The sequence below is a fragment of the Ursus americanus genome, chromosome 31 (assembly GCF_024610735.1).
Source record: "Ursus americanus isolate L20-20 chromosome 31, mUrsAme1.1.p, whole genome shotgun sequence".
Classification (NCBI taxonomy): domain Eukaryota; kingdom Metazoa; phylum Chordata; class Mammalia; order Carnivora; family Ursidae; genus Ursus; species Ursus americanus.
Window position 1 is genome coordinate 24,772,746 of NC_142157.1, and position 22,388 is coordinate 24,795,133.

At 48.2% G+C, this 22,388-nt stretch overlaps 1 protein-coding gene across 8 annotated transcripts in view; it reads left to right on the plus strand.

Annotated features, from left to right (window-relative positions):
* FRMD4A (FERM domain containing 4A) overlaps nt 1-22,388 on the plus strand; it is a 299,740-nt gene that overhangs the window by 140,571 nt on the left and 136,781 nt on the right. For all 8 annotated transcript variants that reach the window (XM_045788190.2, XM_045788179.2, XM_087857684.1 and 5 more), the window contains exon 3: nt 15,864-15,958. In XM_045788190.2, coding sequence (XP_045644146.1) covers nt 15,864-15,958 — 95 coding nt within the window. The remainder of the gene's footprint in view (nt 1-15,863; nt 15,959-22,388) is intronic.

A 22,388-nucleotide genomic window follows, 5' to 3' on the forward strand; every position in this document is an offset into this window, starting at 1 on the left:
TATGGTGGCTAGTCCTTGAGGGCATTTTAATCAAGTAGTTGGGAAGGACAGCCTGGGATGTATCCGAAGAGATGCTGAGGGAGCGGTCAGAAGCGTGCAGGGAGGGACTCAGCGTCCAGGCTCACTCTCCCGGGAGAGCCGAGTAGGAGAATTGGTTCTTGTGGTCTGATTGTCACCTCATGTGCACTAGAATGGAAGTCAGGGCAGGGTTTTGTTTTTGCTTTCACTCTGTTTCATTCTTCGCTCTGCTTTCTGACTGAGGAAGCTAAGGTCGTGAAGGTTACGCACCAAGAGATTTTCCTTGGGCTCAGCTCAGAAGGTCTGGGGGTAGTGGGCTTAATGAACTCAGGTAAAGGTGGGCATCCACCCCCACACAAGGACCATCCAGTGTACTTCGGCCCCAGCGAATGCCATCATGTTCCCTGGTCATGACAGTCTGGGGGAGCTCCTCGCCAAAGAAGGCAGCCTGGGAGGGAGGATGTTGACAGAAGTTGGGGTGTGGCAGGGGTAAAGTGTGAAGGGAGTTCGCAGGCATTCCATCATAATCATGTGTCAAGAACTGAATTCCATTTTGCACATACTACCTTATTTCACTTTCACAACATTTGTAAGGTCAGTGATATTAAACCCATTTCACAGAAAGGCAGCTAAAGCTCTGAGACATGAAGCTACTTGGCCATGATCCCACAACAGTTCATGAACCCCGATTCCAATCCAGGTGTCTGGTCCCTCCTATTTATTAACCTGGGTGATCCTGGGTCCTTAAGGCCCTGATCAATGCCCAGGACTCCAGCTGGCAGCTCATGGGGTCATTTTCATCCAGGGAAGCCCTGCTGGGGGATCAGAGAGGGCATGCTTGGTTTAAAAACCTGGCAGACTGAAAGCGAGCATCCCACTTCTCTCATGCCTCTGTGTTCATCTGAGAAGCATTATGTGGAAGGACATAGGTCTGGAGTAATTTTTTAAAAATCAAAATTCGTTGGGGTACCTAGGTGGCTCAATCAATTGGGCATCCAGCTCTTGGTTTCAGCTCAGGGCATGATCTCAGGGTTGTGGGATGGAGCCTGCCTCAGGCTCCGCACTCAGCAGGGAGTCTGCTTGAAGATTCCCCCCCATGCACCCCTCCCCCAACTCATATGCATGCGTGCGTGCACTCTCTCTCTCTCTCTGTCTCTGATAAATAAATCTTTAAAAAAATAATAAGTAAAAATCAAAAGTCATGATACTGAGTGCAGATGGGCACGCATGTGTGTGCATATATGCACATGCTCACACTCTGTATGACCCTGACCGTGAACTTGCAGGGTGAGACTTTCCTTTTGGCATCTCATGAAGTGTTCGATGGCGTTGCTGGAGTTGCGTTTCTTTGGAGCCTCACGCTGGTCCTGCAGGGGATGAGAATAGGTGAAATCAAGCAGTGGGAAATCGACTGTGTATCCCAACCCCTCTGCTCTTAGAAGCACAGAACTCTGAGGTCGGCAGAGTTGGGACAAGTGCCTGGAACTCTGAGCTGGGCCTGGGACTCATCCTACCACAGCATGACTTTAGGGAAGCTCTAGGAGGACGATGTGTTATATTGCATTGTTTTTTTCACCTTCTCATTCTAATGCTATGGCCAAGCTGAATCCTTGATTTCTTTGACGGAGTCTTTCAGAGAGGCTTTGTAAGGCAGCAGCCCAGACAACAAAATCTCCTTTGTGCTGGTGACCGGGGCCATCGTCTGACCCTTCCCTCCTAGAAGTGAAGGAAAGAGGGTCCAGGAGTGACAGCTCCCTGCCCAAAGGACACTCTGCCTAGCAACCAGTGACACTTGCCGCCACGGGGTCACAACCCGTGATGATTTCTCTCTCTCCAGATTGACACACTATTATGGATGTAAAAGCGTATTGACTGTGCTCTGGAAAGGAGAATGCGAGGACAAGCTGGAGGAGCACATGGGCAGATCCCCAGCTGAGCCATTGCTGGACGCAGACACCAGTGACGGGTGGGGTCACGGAGTCCCCCACACTGCACACACATCATCTCGCTCAAAGTCTTCAAGTGAGATATTGCAGGTGGCCCTGCCAGGCCTCTGATTCAGTTTGATGAAACGATTTTGACATGGAGAGACAGGCAGGTGACAAAAGCAGTCTGGGATGAGCACCCTCGTCCTGACTTTTCTTTATTCCCACTGCCAGACCTCCCCCATTTGCTCAGCCACACTTCATTAGGATGCTGGGGGCTAGCAGGCCCCTAAGCCAGACCTTCTGTGGAAGAATTCTGCTGAACTAGTGGAGATCCCAGTAGTTGATGGAGCCTCTAACTTCAGGACACACTTGAATTTAGTGGGTGTTCGAACCAGGAGAAGAGATGAGCTCACCCAGGGTTCATGTGAGGATTGAGGGGGCCTTGATCTGGGAATGGAACCCAAGGGAATGCTTCCCGTCTCCCTCCCTCCCTGCGCACTCATTCATGGATTCTTCCATCCATCCATGGAGCACTTTACCACTGGCCACGTAGGTCGAGCTTAACAGAAATGAGCATGCGACACCACTCCTGCTCCCAGGAGGTGGTCATTTTTGGAAAGACACTGATGTGAACAAAGATGAAAGTGTCAGGCAAGTGCATCAGGAGAGGCGGGTGTGCCTCCCTGAGCAGAGCCAGCCAAGAGCTGCTGGGGCAGCAGGGCAGGCACCAGAGGGTGGGGTGTGAGACAAAGATAGCTGTCTGCATGGGGGTCAGCACTCAGAATCCCCAACAAGAGGTGGTCTGGGCAGTAGACAAAGAGCAAGGGGCTTGGCGGCCACGGGAGCAGATGTGCAGAGCTGAGCTGGTCAGTAAAGAGCAGAAGCAGGTGGGAGCAGAGAGACCCCCTTCTCCCTCCAGCTCTCGAACCTACCCTTCTGGCGTTTGGTCCTCCCCACTGGCCCTCTCTTAGGGGCGTGTTTGTAGACCTGCCCTAGAGGAAGGGCGGACCCAGGCCATTGCTTGCCTCCTGGCTGACAACCAGGGCTCCCATCCATCCTGCTCAGATCCAAGAGCACTTGGCTCAGTTCACCTGCTTTCATTTTTTTGGATGTGGTTTTTTTGAACACAATTCCTTCCTCTTGTCTTCTCGGTCTGCAGGAGGCTGTTTCACTTTGCCTGAATGGGGACTGATTTCTCATTTCTTAGGCAGCTTGGCTTTCATATCAAGACAAAATGTCCATGCCAAACTGCTAATGTGTGACATTAGCATGTGTTTAAAACCTAATAAAATATTGCCTCCAAAATTTCTGGCCAGATTCACTTATGACAATATCTAAGGCCTCTCCCAGAATATACCATCCAGTTGCGAGAAATGGTTTTAAAGTCTGCTCCAAGCAGCAGAAATAGCGCACAGTGCCTCGTCCTGGGCTTCGTCAGGAGCTAAACTGGGAAACATCTCACGTGAGCTGCATTTCTTTCATTCCCAGAAACTAGGTGGAAGACATGCTTTATGGGGGCCCTTATGTGCAGGACCATACAGTGAATTCCTCCTGTGGTATACTTCCAGAGAAGTGTGTGGGACCCCCTCAGCCTGCTGATGAACTTGCCCATGTGACCTCATCAGGTCTGCTGGTGGCCGGAGTTAGTTTATCTCCTGGGCGCCATCCTCTGCCATGGCCTTTGTCTTCTATATGTCCTCAATCCCCCCTATTTTATACCATTTAAAATGTTGTAAGCCTCCTCCAAACCTGGAAGTGGGGGTGGTGGGGGTGGCGGTGAATAATAAAATAATATTTTTGATCTGAGAATGAGGATATTACGAACGCACGGTTTTTCTTTGGGCCCCGCGGCGGATCATCTGTTCTCATCCACTTAATTAGCACGAGGAAGAGGGGGCTGCGGTGCCTTTGGCATTTCTGCTTGTCTGACTTTAATGAAACCGCTTTTCAGGAATAAATATTTTTCAGCAAAGTTGATCTTCGCCTCCTGGGACACCGTACCTGCACTTTTTCATCGCCCCTACCCCCGGGGGAGTACCTTTTGAATCATATTGAAAATGACATCATCAGCGGAGCACAGTCTGTCTCTCCAGCATGTACCTGCCAGCAGTTTGCAGGAGTGAGGGGGGAAGGGTCCACAGGGAGGAGGCTCGGGGAACTTCCAAATTAAAATGCTGACAAACAATGGAAAGCCAGTGCCATGTCTCCGGGCATCTCACCCGAGCCGGAGAGATGCTTCTTTTTCTTTTGGCCGAGAAGTGTCATTTTAACCCTGAAGAAGCAGGAGGCAGGGGCAGCTGGGAGATGGTAAAGGACTCCCACGAATGGAGGCAGGTATTACTGAGCGGACGCTGGGAGCCGAGAAGGTGCGCTATTTAGGGCAGGTCTGCCCAGATAAGTTGCATTCCACAGGAAGTCATCTGCTTTCTGTTCTCCTTACTGCGGAGTGATGATTTATTCATGGTTCCTGACATAAAGGGTGTGACAGTTCGATCAAAAAGAGGATTGCGATTCTGATCAGAGTGGGTTTCTTGGCAAAGTGATGAGAGGTTCAGTGATTTTTGTCACAATTCAGTTACTGGTCGAAGGAGAAAAGGGGAACCTGCTTTCTTGAGCACCTTTCATGCACCAGGTACTTGCTAAACAATCCTGTATGGGTCCTCACAACTACTCCGAGGTGGAGGTTGTTGTCCCCGTGTTTCCAAGCAAAAGTAAAGGCTGAGCCCCATACACATAGGGTACACTTGAGTTTCCAAGCCCTGTGGTCTGACTGCAAGCCCACTGCCCAGGTATCATGAAGGAACACTTCACACTTTACCCCCTGCAGACTCCCCCCTCCCACCACTGTCATACTAGAAGGCAGGTCACACTGAACACCAGCCACGCCCTAGGCAAAGGACAGCAGGCACCACCTCTCCTCTCCATGACGTTGGGAAGGTAGCCGATCAATGACCTACCCCTGCAAATGGCTGCACCTCTACTATTCCTCTCTGCCCTATGGCCTTACAGTGCCTTGCTCACGACACTCCTAGGAGCTCCTAGCTACTGCCAACCCTAAAAGTGATGGTTGGAGTGATAGAAGCTGGCCTGAGACTTCCTGGCCTCTGTACGTACCACGCAGAGCCAGCTTCAAAGATCCGGGTTCGCGCGCTCTTGAACATTTGCTCTTCTCCACGCTTCCCTGAGCACGAAGCAAAGCGACTAGGTCAGTGTGCAATGTCGCAAAGACATCAGGTTTGAACTGGGCCCTGGTACCGTTTGACCGACTGGAAAAGTAACTAATCTGCCTGTTTGGTCCTGGAGAAAACTCACTTCAACCTCCCAGTGAATGATGGGCAGTTTACATCCAAGCTCATGATTTATTACTCACTGTAGGACAAGATGGGGTCATGATGGAGTTGTAGATCAGGCTTCTTTTTAAAGAAATACAAGTGGTAGACATGATGCCTATGGAAGATGAAGCTTGAATCCCAGGAACCTCACCATCCCTCTCTTTGCTAGAAGTATCTGAGTTGGGACCACAGACTTGACAGCTCTCCCCAATAGAGCCAAGTTGACGACTGTGTGTCTTTTTGTGTTTTCGCCTCAGTGAAACAGTTATCATTTCATTACTGCAAAGAGGCTGCCGAGGACAGCCACCCTGGAAGAACAGTCCCTGTGACATTGCCGTGAGCAGGCTGGAGTCCGGGGGTTACTCTGTGAATCAGCAGGCGCTCCCTAATGAACACCTGCCCGCCCGCCCAGAGTCCCAAGGGGGGCAGAGCCTGAATAAAGCAGGCTCCCCTGCCGGCTGGCAGAAGCACTTTGCATTTCGGGAGGAGCAGTAATTATGTACGCCTGTCAAAGCCTTCCCATTGGGCATCATTCAAATGCATGGATGAGAAAGACGCAGCTTCCCAGACTGATAGCAGCCCCAAGTTTTCCGAGCCTGAGACCAGGCTGTCTCTCAGCGAAATGTGGAAGAACCATGTGGAAATAAGAGAAAGAGAACAAGGGGATAAAACAGTATTGTAGAAAGAATGCTGTCTGGGAAGTGCTCAGAGGTAGAGGGCCAACCGGGAAGCCACGACGGCTGTTCCTGGAGTCCCCATCTCCAGGCTACATGACAGAGTCCGTTGGCAGGAGAGGGAACAGGGAGGAGGGGGAGGGGGCCATTAAAGGAGCTGGTTGTGACCTAGTTGGCGTCAGGGAGAAGTCAGGGTAGGAGGAAGAGGTGCACTGAAATAGGCGTCAGGAATATGGACATGATGCATCCCTTCTTGGGATTACAAGTAATATTGCCAAAGTAGGTACCACGGCATCCTGTTGAAACCAGGCGACTGTCACAGCCGAGCTTGTGGCGTCTGGTCCCACCTCGCTCGGTGTAGAACGCGATCTCTGCTTAGCACATCTGTGCTTGAGAGAGTGTGTTGGTGTCCTCCTCTCCCGTGGGCCGCTTCCCCGCCAGGCTGCTGTAACAGTCAACCACACGACCCTTCAGCCTGTCCCAGTCTACCAGTGAGAAACCTGTGTTAGGCACCCGCTGTGTGTCGCACACTGGGCTGGGGTGCAGGGCTGCACTATTTGATAAAACCTGATCCCTGCCCTTCAGGAACTTTCTGGCAGAATTCTACTGCATTTGGAAAAAGCAGCTCGGTCCCCTCCTGACTGCGCTGTTTGTTACTTGCTGGATCTGTACCCAGGGGTTAAAGCCAAAGCTTTGGAGTCACTCCCAGACGTAAGCTCTGCCTGTACCCGTGCCCTTCGGGGCTTGTGACTTTGGGCACGCTAACACTGTAAGCCCCCATGTCCACCTCCAGAAACTACTGCAGGATTGTTTTGAAGATTAAATTCGGTGACATAAGTGAAGCTTGCAGCCCAGAACCCGGTGGGGGGAGGGCTGCCGAAAAGGACAGTGCTGGGGGAGAGGAGGCAGCGGCAGCAGGAGAGAAAGCCACGGAGAGGCCAGGAAGCCTAGACCGGAGCAGTGTGCAAATGGCCGCCTTCTGCCTGCCAGGACACCCCGTCATTGTTTGCTCCTTCCTGCTTTAGAACTTTGCAGCCCTTTCTGAAACGACCCACTCGGTCCCTACTGACATGGGATCGTGGATGGGCCCAGGGGCTGCAGTAGGTGCTCAGACCCCAGCTCTACCTGAGCCGGCAAGTAAGGTGACCTCCCTCGTCCTTGGACAGGCTTCTCCACCCCGTGACCCTCTGTCACTTCCACTCTAAGCTGAGTGGGCTGGGTAAACAGTCTCTCGAGCTCTTTATATGACCCAGCACTCCAGAGTGGCCTGCACTCACTAGCTGTAGGGTTAAGACCTGCCGATTACTAGTAGTGGGCATTTGGCCATTTATTCCTCGCTCGCTGTGCCCCAGCCTTCTCCTCCCATCAGGTGGGGGTGATGCTGGCATCTACTGGATGGGCTGCTGGTGAGGATTGACCCATCAGTTTGTGTAAAGCACCTCGGGCAGTGATGGGACAGAGGCCGTGCCCGTGAACAGAAGCTGTTGGTCACAGCCGTGTCCGCTGCCAGCCTTGCAGAAAAGTTGTGTGGCTTCCCAGTCCTAAGCTGGAGGCACAGCGTCTGTCTCGGGTCCTCTCATGGGCTGGGGTTCAGGTTGGATGGGGACCTCTGAATAGAGAGATGCTCTCCTTGGCAGGACCAGCTTAACTTCAGGACCCCTGCTACCTATGTGGGGGGGGGGGGGCGCCTGGAAGCCCCAGACCCCATTGTTCTTCACATCAGCCTGCCTAAAGGAGGTGGCCTCCCTTTGCCCCTGTCGCAGAGCCCAGGGCCGACCGAGCTCAGAGGGCAGGAAGGAAGCCAGCCTCTCAGGCTAATCAGCCAGAGCATTAAGCGGGTGTCTGGGAAGGGGAGTGCTGCCAGACCCTTGTCCCTGTCCCTGTGCAGAATGACCTCATGCTTTCTCTCCATGACTGGCGCCCCCTCCCCAGGAATAATGGGCGGCCAACAAGCGCTTGCCCTGCTTATTACAGGCCCCCGGGGCAAAGGGAGGATAGGAGACAGGCTCCCAGCTGCTTGGGGGCACAAAAACAGGCAGGGGCTTCAAAGGGGCAACGAGCTCAGACACCATGTGTGCGGAGCTGCCCTTCTGCACTCCTCTCTCCCTCTAGGTTTCCAGAGGACTTGGACAGAAAGGGCAGACTGACCACGTTTCTTTACTCTCTTCTGCCACCCTCCCAGACGGGTGCCATGGCGGGGGGGGGGGCGGCCAGTGGGGTGGAGCCACGCCTGGTGGCCCAGTGGTCCCTGTGCACGTGCTGCAGGAGAAGCAAATTGTCCAAAATGGCCTTGGGGAGGACAGGAGGGGAGCAGAGGGATCAGTCTTTGGGCCCCTGGGACCTTGGTTCCTCCAGAAGCACAGATGGGAGCCGTTTGATGTTTTAATTCTTTTTAATGCAATTAAGTCAGAATCTGTGAGATGCCCCGAGGGAATGGTGGATGACCAGAAAGGGCTTGAGGGGAGAGTTCCCCACGTTGAAACCCGCTGTGCCATTGACTGACCCAGGGTCAGCTCTGAGACAGAGGCTTCCCCACCTGGACATTCCTGTATGGCTTCTTTGCCCCAAAAGTCCCCAGTACTGTAAAGAAAGAACTCAAATACTAATCACAGGCTTTGGCCTGAGATCCCAGGTTACTCACGCCTCAACCAACCAACCGACCAGTGTAGAGTTTCCTGCTGTTAGGAACTCTCTGTCAGACACAGCAGGGGATACCAGCTCTTGGGGTCTGACCATGTGTATTCGTTTCCTGAGGGTGCCGTAACAAACCACCACAAACTTGGGGGCTTAAAATTACAGAAACATATTCTCTCACACCCCTGGAAGGCAGAGCTGAAACCAAGCTCTTGGCAGGGCTGTGCTTCCTCCAGACGCTTGAGGGGAAAATCCATTCCTTGCCTCTTCAGTCTGCTGGTGGTTGCTAGCATTCCTTGACATGTGGCCTCATCACTTCAATCTTGTCTCTGTCTTCACATGGCCTTCTATGGTGCGTGTGTGTCTCTGTGTCAAAAAATGCCTCTGCCTCTGTCCTGTAAGGATCCATGTGATTCATTTAGGGCCACCTGGATAATCCAGGATAAACTCTTCCTCTCAAGTATCTTAATCACATCTTTTGTAATGTAGGATAATACAGGTTCCAGGGATTAGGCTATGGACATACCTTTTGGGGGCCACCGTTCAGCCCATTATTGGGTGCAACAAATTATGCACAAAAAGTTTACTATGTCTGTACAGCATTATTGACAATACCCAAAACATGGAGGCAACTCAAGTGTCCAGCAGGTGAATGGATAAACAAAATGTGGTCTATGACAATGGGGTATTATGGAGCCTTAAAAAGGAAGGATATTTTGACACCTGCTACAACATGGATGAACCTTGGGGATATTACGCTAAATGAAATAAGCCAGACACAAAAGGAGAAATACTATATAATTGCACTTCTACGAGGTGCCTGGAGTAGTCAGACACATAAGGATAGAAAGCAGAATGGTGGTTGCCAGGGGCTAGGGGAGGGATCAGGGGGAGTTGTTTAATAGGTACAGAGTTTCTGTTTTGTAAGAGGAAACGTTTTGGAGATTGGTTGCACGGCAATGTGAATATGCTACTATACTGCTAAGATGGTAGATTTTACCTTATGAGCATTTTACCACAATTTAAAATTTTTTTAAACTTATTTATTTGAGAGAGAGCAAGTGGGGATGGGGGTGCAGAGGGAGAGAATCTTCAAGCAGATTCCCTGCTGAGTGCAGAGCCCATTGTGGGGCTTGATCTCACCACCCATGAGATCACGACCTGAGCCAAAACCAAGAGTCTGATGCTTAACCAACTGAGCCACCCAGACGCCCCTCTATTTAAAATTTTTTAAATTAAAATAAATTTGCCACAACACAAGAGCATGATAAGGGTGATTGAGGTACATGTGGCAAATGTTATACAGATTTGGAGTTAGACCGTTGGGATGTGGCATGGTCAGGGAGGGCTTCCTGGAAGAAGTGGGCCTTGAACAGGATATATTTAGATGGGAAGAGGGAGGAGAGAGCATGCTGTGGGCACAAGTTTGGAGGTAAAAATGACATTGGTGTTTCCTTTATTTTGGTACAAAAAGACTGAACAGAATTGAGTACTTACAGGGAACTGGGTGGAGTGAGGTTGCATAGGTAGACTGGACCTAGGTTCATAGAGTGGCCTGAAGTATCAGGCTGGCATTTATAAACTGACACCATTTAGAATATTATTATAATTATTCATAGGTGAGGTCACGAGGGTCTGGAGAAATAACACATAAGACACTCGCTTTGTGCGGGCCACTGTCTAAGCACCTTGTGCAGATCAATATTAACTCATTTAATTCTCAGAACAGCCCTGGGATGTGGGCATAGTCATCACCCCCATTTTGCAGCTGAGGAGACTGAGGCCCAGAGAGGTTAGATAACTTACCCAAAACTGTGTAAGAAACTGACTAGATTTAAGAGATCGAGGGGTGGGGGGTTATGGAATGGTTGTAAAGCTTTTGAGAACAGGTGGCTAGACCTTGAGAAGGTTGGGTACTTTTTAGGGAGGGAAGAAATGACATAATGATGACATAAAGGTGGATGTTTTGAGGCAGGAATCTAGTTCATGGGTCTAATAGGTCATTTTAGAGACGGGCACTCTGAGGCTTAGAGAGGTTGTACAGTTTGTCCAAGAGCATCCATCCGGGATGTAGCCATGTTAAGTTTAAAGCGGTAGAATGATATGTGTGAGTGATGGTAAAATATCTTGTGGGAAACTGGAGAGGAGCCGGGTGCCACTGGTCATCCAGTTCTTCTCTCTGCGCTCTGCCAGGGTGGCTCACGGTGATCATCTGGAAGGATCATCACCTGGGGACATGCCTAGAGCAGTTCATAGCACTCCCTCTGTATGAAGTGTTCTTCTGATCATGCCCCACCTTGGAAGGCAGACCAAGCATTAGAATGGGCCTGTTCTGGAAGCCTGTGTGTGCTGGGTGTGAGCACATTTCCCCCTGGAATAGTCTAGATCCCTGGGGAACTCAAATCTGGGCGGTAGGGCCACATTGCAGTGCCAAAGAGCTACTCTGCCCTTTCCCCTGAAGAATGTGACCAAAACCCAGGTTTCTGAGCTCTGCTAGCCCTGGAAAGACCATCCTGCTGGCATCTTGAGCAGCTCCCATCAGGCAGCACATTTCAAATGGGACATTTATAAAGAGATTCTATTTGTCAAATATAAGGAGGAATAAAAACTTCGAAGGACAAATGGAAAAAGAATCTGAGAAAGGAAAATGAAAAGGGAGAAGCTATTGAGCAAGCGTAGTTAATTACAGGCTGGGAGAAGGTCAGTCTGAAATGTACTGACCGTGGGGCCAGGACAGCGCCCGTGACCCAGAACAAGCTGCTTCCAACCTGAGACACACACAGCTTGCCCAGTGTGTCCTGTAGAACTTGATTGGGCCACCAGCTGCCTTTCTGGCCTCGCTCCCAGCCTGGTCCCTGCAAAGCCCCACAAATGTTTATAGCACAAGTAACCAGCAAACTATAATCAGCAGGATTCTGTAAACATCCCTTCAAAGTACATAATGGCATAAAGCTTTCTGCTTACCTGGCAACTTTCTCTAAATGAGTTTAAGAAATGTTTGGAACAATGCAGTTCATTAATCACTAGCATGTCAAGGTGGGATATTGTCTCCGTTTGCAAGATCAGGAAATCACAGAGCTGATGCCTTAAGTGGTTTTTAAACCAACCATACAGAGAATTAAAGAGTCATTGATACAGTGCCTGAATCAATCAGGATTGGCTAGGTTGTGCTGTGATGACAGCCAACCACAAACGTCACAGTGGCTTAACCACTCACGCTATGCATCCATCAGGCCAGCGGGAGCGGAGTCCTCCCTCCCAGCTGTTGCCACTCACCGTGACGGCGGAAGGAAGAGTGTGGCTTTTCAAGGGGCATAAGATTCAGGAGTTGTAACCTCAGCATCTTCTGCATCTGCTGTCTTTCCCTTCAGTGCCTTTGTTTCCCTATATGTAAACTGTGCGTAATAAATTTAGGCTTCTCTTCATTGAGGGTGGTGCATGTGACCCATCGTAACTGTCCTATAAAGTAATGGGACTGAACTTTCTCATTTTTTAGCCAAAGACAAGCATTCAGTTAGGTGTAGTCATTGAAAAGAGTTAGTTTGAGATGATAAAGTTTATTCCAGTTGATGAGTCACCAAGAAATTTCGTTTTCTTACTGTAGACAGGGTTGTGGTTACAGGCTAAATCACAGGGCTCTGTCACCACAGAGAAGCCATAAGTCCATCTCCACGCGGCTCCTGCGGTGGCATCCATTACTCTGGTGATGTCTTCAGCATGTCAAGTCAGTTCTTAAGCTCTATAGTCTCAGAAACGAGACTTTTCATGCTCGGGGGAAGACTCATGTTACCCAAGTTCAAAGCACCGATGCGTAAATCCATACTGTGAGCGGACTGGCTTCCGGTGAGTGGTACAGCCCCCACCCAGACGGCGCCCTCAGGGCACGTGATCCTTGACCTCCCACCCAGGAAGGAGAGCCAGCAGGGTGGCAGAGGGGTGATGTGCGTGGTCCTTGAGTCTGGCCTGAGTTTGTTTGGAATCCTGGCTTTGCTGTGAGAGCAAGGACTGCCTGCCTGCCATCTCCAGGTCTCAAAATCTCCACTGGCAAAGAACGATAGGATCTTATTCTAGATGGTAAGGAGAGTGCTCAGCACCGTGCCTCGGACATAGCAGGGCCTTGGTGAGTTCCTCAGAAGGCACGGTGTTGGAAGGACGGTTACACGGATGAGCATTTCCTACGATAGCTAAAGTAGCCTCGTGCCTCCATGTCTGCCCTGTAAGAGGCATTACGACTGGGGCCCCAGTATCCAAGTCCTCTTGGCTAAGACCCCGTTTGCTTCCCCCTCCAGCCCTTTCCCCCCACACACCTTCCACTCACCCCACCCCTTCCATAGAGTGATTACTATACTTAATCACGTTATAGAAAAACTATGCCAAGCCCTGAGAGTAATTCTTTCCCTTCCTGGGTAAGTTTATGTGTCCCTGATCAATTCTATTGAGATGTTGGCTTTAACATTTAATCTTAAAGGAAAGGAAATCTGATTTCTGTCATTTCTAATTTTGGGCCAGAAACCTCACCATAAACCCCGAGAACCCACAATAATTACCTAATAGTCGCATGTCATTTTATAAAACCAATTTGGCCACCACCTCCTCCACCCCATCCCACTCACTACACTCGACTTTAAGTGACTTTCGCCACTTAGAAAAAAAAATCAAATCCGTTCTGAGTGCAAAAAATTTATCACCAGTGAGGATGCTTTTACAAATGTGACACAAGCTTCAAAGGCAACCCAAAAGATTATCAAAAACATTTTAAGAAATAGCAGGCATCATAGGACTACTGTGACTACTTTGAAAGGAATGGCAATCATGTGGATAGAGAAAGTATGGTTCGTTGCAATTTAAAAGCCAGCCATACCTATGTATGCTCTGTACCTGGGCAGCCAGGGACCTTCCGGGGAGGGGGGGCTTGGTGTCGGAGGTGGTACTGAGCCTTCAGCAAACACAGCCTGCACCCCCTCCCTTTGATCTACTTTGTAATTGATTGGTGACATCCTGAGCTGAGCCGCGTTTACCCCACCGCATCCCCCCATGGTAGGCCGTCTGCCGTTTACGAATGAGGAGGGTCTTAACAGAAAATCTTGAATTCCCGGTTGGTTGCAGGGATTATTCACTTTTTCACATTTTAGCATGAGCGGAAGTATAGAACATTAGATGATGTTATTTTATCATGGTAGATTCCTCTGTCGATTTCTGGCTTCCAGGGAGAGGACACTCTGCCCTAGCTTCAAACCCAGTCCTGTCATTTCCAGTTGCTTTTATTGGTAAACTGATGGCCATGGAGGCCCAGAAGCTGCTACCCTGTGAGCTCGGGAGTGAGACAGCAAAGGAAACTATCTGCTTTGGCTTTTTAAAATGAACATGAGCTCATAGGCTGTGCCCCTGATAAGCACTCCTTATCGGCAGGGGCTATGTGCCACTCATTTCTCTGTGTCCTACAATATTGGCTAGTTGCCCTGCACAGAATAGATGGCCAGTAAATATTTGTTGAATTAAAGGGAAGTGTACCTGAATTCGTCACTTTGGGCTGCCATTACAAAATACCACAGACTGGGGGCTTGAGCAACAGAAATTTATTTTCTCACCGTTCTGGAGGCCGAAAGTTCGAGACCAGGGTGCCCACCTGGTTGGGTTCTCATGAAGGGCCCTCTTCCTGGCTTACAGATGGCTGCCTTGGCTCCGTGTCCTCACTTGGTGGAGAGGGGGAGCGTGAGCAATCTCTCTGATGTCTCTTCTCGTGAGGTCACTGATCCCATTCATGACAGCACCACACTCATACCTTCGTTTAACCCTAATTCCCTTCCCAAAGGTCCCATCTCCAAATGCCACCACAGTGGGGACAGGGCCTTAACATACAAATTTGGAGAGGGGCACAGTGCTGTTCATAGCAACACTCAGAAAGTGAAATAAGACATCAAACTGTCGGGGTGCCTGGGTGGCTCAGTCGGTTAAGCGTCTGTGTCAGCTCAGGTCATGATCCGGGGGTCCTGGGATCGAGCCCCGTGTCAGGCTCACTGCTCTGAGGGGAGTCTGCTTCTCCCTCTCCCTTTGCCCCTCTCCGTGCTCATTCTTTCTCTCAAATAAATAAATTTTTTAAAATCTTAAAAGAAATGAAACTATCATGAAACTCTTGATTGACATGTCTTATCCACTCTCCTAACAGAGAAACCACTAGAATAGGAAACATACTCAGGAAGATATATCGATGTGCACAAGTGCACACACGTGTTCATACACACACAAACAATACACACATTTTTCTCTTCTGGAATCTTTCTTTTCGCTCTGAGCTTGGCGACCCAGCAAGCACGGTTGGAGTACAGTAGCTGTCCTGAGGACAATGCGTTTGCGAATACTTGACCTAGAAGCTGATTGAGAAATAAGTACTCCTGTGAGCCCTGTGTCTCCCTCAGACGGCCCCCCCTCACGGCCCGACACTCTGTGGCCACCTCACCCGTGATTGGCGAAGGCGATTGAGGTGTTAACAATACAGACCTCGACAGTAATTTCATGCCCAAACCTCTGGCACACCCCTTTAGATTGGCAGAGGTGTTTAAAAAAGAGTTTATGATAAAAATGCTCTTACATAAAGACTGTTCTTCTCCTTTGGAAAGGCAAATTTGTAATTTATTCTTAAACTCCAATCCCAAGGTTCTTTGGCCTTAATTTTAACATTCCTGGAGGAGGGTGCTTTTATTATTTGTATTCAGAATTATGGCGTGGATAGAGTGGTCAAGGGCAGAGTCTCTGGAGCGAGGATTCAAATCCCAGTCCCAACACTTGTTTAATCTCTGGTGCCTGGTTCCACCCTGTATGACAGAGTTAATAACAGGAACACGCATGGGGCTGTGATGAGGAGCAGAGATGCTGGTATTTGTACAGTGCTGCAAACAGGGTGTGACATGTAGCACATACTATGTGAATATATGTTACATGTATATACATAAAAATATATCCCAGGAGGGCATCTTCCTGTCAGTGCAGCATAAAATGTTCTCCCGTGTGGGGAGGAAGAGCCAGAGGGCTTGACAGCCCTGAGAAAGAGCAGGTACCATTTGTTCTAGAACAAACTACCAGGGAAACAGGTGGAAGGTCTCCGCTGGTTCATGGCCCTGTGCTTAGCTTTTTGCTTGGCGGCGTCCTCGTCGTCTACTCCTGTGCATTTTGAGCTTTGAGACATCCCATTTTAAAAATTCTATCAAGCCGAGATTGGATTGTCTTAGGAAAAGTCACCTCTACTCACTTGTCCTTTTTCCATCTTACTCTTCTTCCAGCCCAAGCTTTTGGCCAAGGAGCTGCTGGACCTCGTGGCCTCTCACTTCAATCTGAAGGAAAAGGAATACTTTGGAATAGCCTTCACAGATGAGACGTAAGTGCCACCACGGGCCCTCCAAACCTGCAGGGAGAGTGAGACCCTGACATTGTGCTGTCCCAGCTGTCAACAGTGCAGTCAGCTGTGGGCCACTTGGGTCCTGTGCTACGGGGTCAGTGCAAGTTCATCATCTGAATTTCAAAGACCTTGTGATCATGCCTGGAACAGCCAAAGGATATAATTAGGGTGATGCTAATATAAAATTATTAGGTAAACTCGTTCTTATAATCAAGCAGGTTCGTGTTCAGAACTGAAATGTTTATTTTTTTTTTTAAAGTGGATTTTGTGCGGGTTTGTTTCCTATTAAAGTTAAACGAAAACTTCTGGAAATTAAATATTTCTCTCCAGTGTTAGAATAACAATAACAGGAAATGAATTTGATGATAAACTCAAAATGAGAAGTATCTGTGCAGTTTCACTGTCTTGGCTGAAATAGAATATAAAAATCGAAAATTTGTATCATTCATCTGATGAAAGTACATTTGTTTTCAGTGGTTTTCAGTTTGGCTCTATAAAGTGGCATTTTGCGACCCAGGCAAGGAATATCTTTACTAAAATTTCAATTTCCTTCTTAATATACTGTCATCAAAAGAGTACATTGAATACCTGCACAGATTCCTAGATAAGATGCAAAAAGGAAGTGTTTCACAATTTTTTTCCTTTGTGTACACTCACTCCCTCTCTCTCTTTCCAAATGTTTAGAATTACAGAGATGATTTCCTAGAATATTAACAGAGAAGGGTTAGGTTAGTGGCTGGACAAGACAGTATGGGGGAGCATGCCCCCTCCATCAAGGTGGTGCCATTGAGGCAGGACAGGCTCAGATGCAAGGACAGGAGGTGCCCACATGGGGAAGTCAGAGGGGTCATCAGATGTATTTGCACACGGGTACACTTAGCCTCAGGAGCTGCAAGTGGGCAGGGTGGCCATCTGATTTATTGTCTGAATCGGGACGGTATGAGTAAAAGGCACGTAAATGAGGACTGTCTTAGATGAGCTGAAACATTTGCCCTCTAAATTAGCAACATTTTAAGTGGTGGCGTGATCAGGTTACAGGCATGGGGAGCAGAGCTCCATCTTCCTCAGAAAAGCCAGGAGGGGCCCGGTTGGCCTCAGGAACTGGGCAGGAAGGAAAGCAGGAGTGTTGCCCTGGTCTAGAATGATCACTGTGTCTGTAAGTAGGACCAGTAAGTACGGCTGGGAGCTGGAGGATCCTGGTGGGAAGGAGCCAGCATAGTAAGAAAACAAATGCTTTAAAACAAATATGCATCGAGAGCAACTATTTTCACAAATGCAGATGTTTTCTACCCCTTTCCCTGAGAATCACTGTTAAAGCCCCTAAATTGCTAGTCATACATTTCACTAATTAGAAGGAAACCAGAAGTTTCAATTAATCATATCCCATTGTTCACGTTGCCCGAGTATGTTTACTCTTGTAAAAGATCCGTGAACCCTGCATGAGCCCCAATTAGACTTCCCTTTTGAATAAACAAGAATCAAAGAATAAGCATGATGTCCCAGGCCGGCAAGGAAGAAATGCGCCTGCTGGATGTTGCGAATCAGGCCGGAAGGAATCGGTTGTAAGGTAGAAAGTCACCCTCGGGGGCGCCTGGACGGCTCAGTCGGTGAGGCATCCAACTCTTGATCTCAGCTCAGGTCTTGATCTCAGGGTCGTGAGTTCAAGCCCCACGTTGGGCTCCATGCTGGTGTGGAGCCTACTTAAAAACAAAAAACAAAACAAAAAACCCCCAGCCTTGTCTGTTGTGGGTCTTCGTGCTCCCGGTTCTCAGGGTTGGCCAGGAAAGTGTGAGTGTGCCCCTGAGCATGTGAGTGTGAGGCCAGGCTGCCGGAAAGTGTCCTACTCCCTTGAGTGATGGACTTGGAGGCGTGGAGGGCTCTGTGGGGGAAAGTCATGGGGAGGATATGAGCCATCCTCTGACAGGGTCCAGGGAGAATGTGGCCACCACCGTCCCCTTCACCCCAGTCTGAGTGGGAGGATCCGTCCAGCAAGTATCAGAGCGGCAGGCAGCTGGTGGGAGCTCAGTGGGCAAGGGCTGCAGCTGCCAGGTGGGCCTGACTCACGGGGACCTGGCTAGTGTCAGGGGCCCTGCAGAAATCAAGAACCAGGGTCCCCAAGGGACTAGGCCAAGGAGACAGAAACAAAGGAGTGGCCATGACTCAGGGCCCAGTCAGTTGTGGCCTGGCAACACCTGGGGCCAGCAGATGTTGGCTGATGGCCTTGTTGGTCATCTGAACTTTCCTCCTTTTCCTGGTAAGAGAGAGGAGGGCAGCTGCCATCATGAAGTTGTACCTATGGCTGAGCCCCCACCTAGGTTGGTGGTCATAATGTCAGTGAGCACTTAGCCTTGTGATAGGTGCCTCCGGCCCCCACTCTGGGCGCTGCTGGACTCACATAAGATCTTTTATTTTTTTTTAATTTTTAAAAAAGATTTTGTGTATTTATTAGAGAGAGAGAGCAAGCATGAGCCCCGGGAGGGGCAGAGGCAGAGGGAGAAGCAGACTCCCTGCTGAGCAGGGAGCCCGATGGAGGGCTCGATCCCGGGACTCTGGGATCATGACCTGAGCCGAAGGCAGATGCTTCACCGACTGAGCCACCCAGGTGTCCCCAACATAGAATCTTTTAATAACCATGTGTCCACATTGTGCGTGCGTACTATGATGTGGAGGGTATTTATGCAGTGATTTATGCAGGTGCAACCCCGTGCCTCCTATAATAAAATGAAGTCCAAGTTCCATCTTTTATTACAGCCTACGGTATACCTTGTGGATTTGCCTATTTCCTAATGCAGATCAAACAAGACTAACATTTGGAAAGGAACCGTGAGCTGTAAAATACCGACCAAGTGTAGGATCCCACCAGCAGTATTACATGCCTTAGAGTAGACTAGATGACGTTAAGGTCATCGATTGCCAGCAAGGCCTTTCATATTAACTGCCATTGATGACATCTTCTAGGATCTGGATGGGGCTGGAGACGAGGTCTATAAAAGCAGAAGGAAGACAGGAAATTGGAAGCTTCTCTAAGCTTCCCTCACACCATCGGGTTATATTCTTTAATAAAGTGCCTAAATCCACAGGGCATGACTTTGGGCCCCAGGATATTTAATATTGTTTGCTAATCCGCAGTTTTGCGGCATTAGTACTAGCTTCACCTTTTCCTGTTTTAATTTCACTTTTTAACTTTTTATTTAGAAATAATTAAATTCGCAAGAGTTGGCAAAAAGATCACAGAATTCCCATAGACCGTCCACCCAGCTTCCCCAATTGTTAGAGTTTACGAAGTGTGTGACATTTTTCAAAATTGAGAGATTAGCAGGGGAACTAGTAAACTCTGATATTATTGGTACTAAACTATAGACTTTGTTTAAGTTTTACCAGTTTTTCCACAAATGCCTTTTTTTTCTGTTCCAAGATCCAATTGCATTTAGCCCGCTCTTATTTTTAATAACTAATACAAAGAGACATCAGTGGTCATCGGTAAATGGTCTGAATGCTGGTGGTCGCTGCAAACAATGACATTTTGGCAGCCTTTAAAACATTCTGAAGCAAAGTAGGAGCCGGGTATAAATTTGATCTTAAAATAATTATGTTTTGTTAGAGTCGCGGTTCTCAGCCTTGACCGCACACTGGCGTCACCAAGACGTTTTATAAAATAATACCAGTGCCTGGGACCTACCCCATCCCCCCGAATTCTGATTTATTTGGTCTGGCTGTGACCTGAACATCAAGATTCTTCAAAGCTCCCGGATGGATTATAACGTGATGCTTAGTTTGAAAACCCCTATTCTAGAGGGAGAGGGGAAAGTTGGAGTGAATTTCTTCTGCCTCCTCCCTAAGATCCAAGAAGAAAAGCTGAGTTCACTCACACTTTGAATATTTGGGGCTAGACATGACCAATTATGTCATGAGACACGCCAGGGACCTGTGCAGTTACAAATTCTCTCCATTCCGGGGGAAGTCAGGAAACCTAATGTTTGAGAACCAGCTCAGATTTGGTGTTTCCATGAGCACATACAGTATAGCTGACATTTTTGCTTATCGATCATTGGCTCCCATCATTTAAGGAAAGTTATTTGTACATTTTATTTTTGAAATATTTCCGTGGAATATTTGGTTTTAACACCCAAGTTTTGTTTTGTTTTGTTTTCAGAGCCCGTGGTTCTGGTTCAATAATTTAAATCAGTAAAGTCCTGTTTGTAGTCATCTGATCTATTCTCCATCATCATTTTGTTTCCTCTGTTTGGGTTTCTTTTTTCTTTTTTTTTTTTTAAGATTTTATTTGACACAGAGAGAGAGAGCACAGGCAAGGGGAGCGGCAGTCGGGGGGCGGAAGCAAGCTCTCCACTGAGCAGGGACTCCAGTGCAGGGGCTTGATTCCAGGACCCTGGGATCATGACCTGAGCTGAAGGCAGACGCTGAACCGACTGAGCCACCCAGGCGTCCCTGTTTGGGTTTCTTTTTAAAGGAAACGCTTTATTGAGGTATAATTGATACACTAAGAACCATGCATATTTCATGTGTGCAATTCCGTGCATTTGGAAATACGCAAACACCCTTCACAGTCAAGTGTGTAATTTTTTAGTTAAGTTTTAAGTTTTTAACTGTTGACAGAGGATCCCTTCATCAAATGCTCTAAGTAACTTTTATCCTAAGGGCGCCTGGCTGGCTCAGTAGGTAGAGCCTGTGACTCTTGATCTCAGGTTCAAGAATTAAGTAGGGCCTACTTTAAAAAGTAGTAATAGGGAACCTGGGTGGCACAGTCAGTTAAGGATCCAACTCTTGGTTTCAGCTCAGGTTGTGATATCAGAGTCCTGAGGTCAAGCCCCATGTCAGGCTCTGCACTCAGCGTGGAATCCGCTTAAGACATTCTCTCCCTCTCCCTCTGTGCCTTCTCCCTGCACGCTCTCTCTCTCAAATAAATAAATAAATCTTTGAAAAAATAATAATAATAAATTGGGGCACGTGGGTGGTGCTGTTGGTTGAACATCCAACACCCAACACTTGGTTTTGGCTCCAGCCGTGATCTCATGGTCGTGGGATCGAGCTCCACATTGGGCTCTGCTCTCAGCAGGAAGTTTGCTTGAGATTCTCTCTCTCTCTCCCTCTGCCCATTCCACTTATGCTCTCTCTCTCAAATAATCTTTAAAAATAATAGTAATAATAGGGGCACCTGGGTGGCTCAGTCATTAAGCATCTGCCTTCGGCTCAGGGCGTGATCCCGGGGTCCTGGGATCGAGCCCCACATCAGGCTCCTATGCTGGGAGCCTGCTTTTTCCTCTCCCACTCCCCCTGCTTGTGTTCCCTCTCTCACTGGCTGTCTTTCTCTCTGTCAAATAAATAAATAAAATCTTTAAAAAAATAGTAATAATAAATTTTAAAAATAACTTTCAGTCTATTTAACAGAAATAGTCAAACACACCCCGAGTTGAAGTAATGATTTTCGTAGTATATTTAGATTTTAATTTGAATCTCCTATTAAAAATGTGAAGAATTGTGTGTCAGATGCTGTAAATGAGTATTCATGTAATGAAAACCTTGAGGAAGTATTCAGAAAGCTGAGGGAGAAAGAAACTTGTTTAGCCATCATTGCATATTTTAAAAGCCAGGTACAGCTAGAATGTATTTTCACATACCAATTAAGAAAATGACTAGTTCTTAACCTCTTATTTAATCACAGAACCCTTTGAAATTTGTTAACAAGTTACATTCCATCGCCTCCACCAAAATTTATACACATAATAATTTATGCTCAAATTTTAGAGGGTTCATAGACACCGTGAAGCCAGAATCCCAGCAGAAGAACCAATTAAGGATTTTTTTTTTTAACAACATGCTCTGTTTCCATTGATCGCGTCATTGATGGGTACTATTCGCAGTCTGATTTATCCAAATAACATAGGTCCTGAATGCCTTGTCATACTGGAAATGCATCAGTAGTCCAGTGCCGGGACAGCGGGGAGAATCCTCTGCTCTACGATGTCCTTGAGTCTGTGCTCCCCTCGAGGAGAAGCGTGGCGAGCATTAGTGGAGGCATCTGAGAAGGGTTTAGGTGGTGAGCATCCTCAGTCTTAAGCTTATCTACAACTGGAAAATAATGTAGAAAAGCAGTTTTCCCATTGCAGGAAAAAAAAAAAAACAGGAAGATACGGCGCTGAGAAAGTAATTTGAGAAATAGGTTTGGGATTTCCATTCATGAAATGCCCTGTACCAGGAGACTGGGGAGAAAAATCAATGCCAAGACCGCTGTGCCTTGGTTGTAACTGCTGCTTGTAGGAACGTATCATTCAGCGCTCAGTGCTACCCCGAGGCAGCCCGTGTAGACATTCAAATGTATGGCAAACCACAGTACCTTCTATTTAGTGACCGGAGGGGGGCCCTAGAGCTCTTCCTGTGTGCAGCTGAGAGA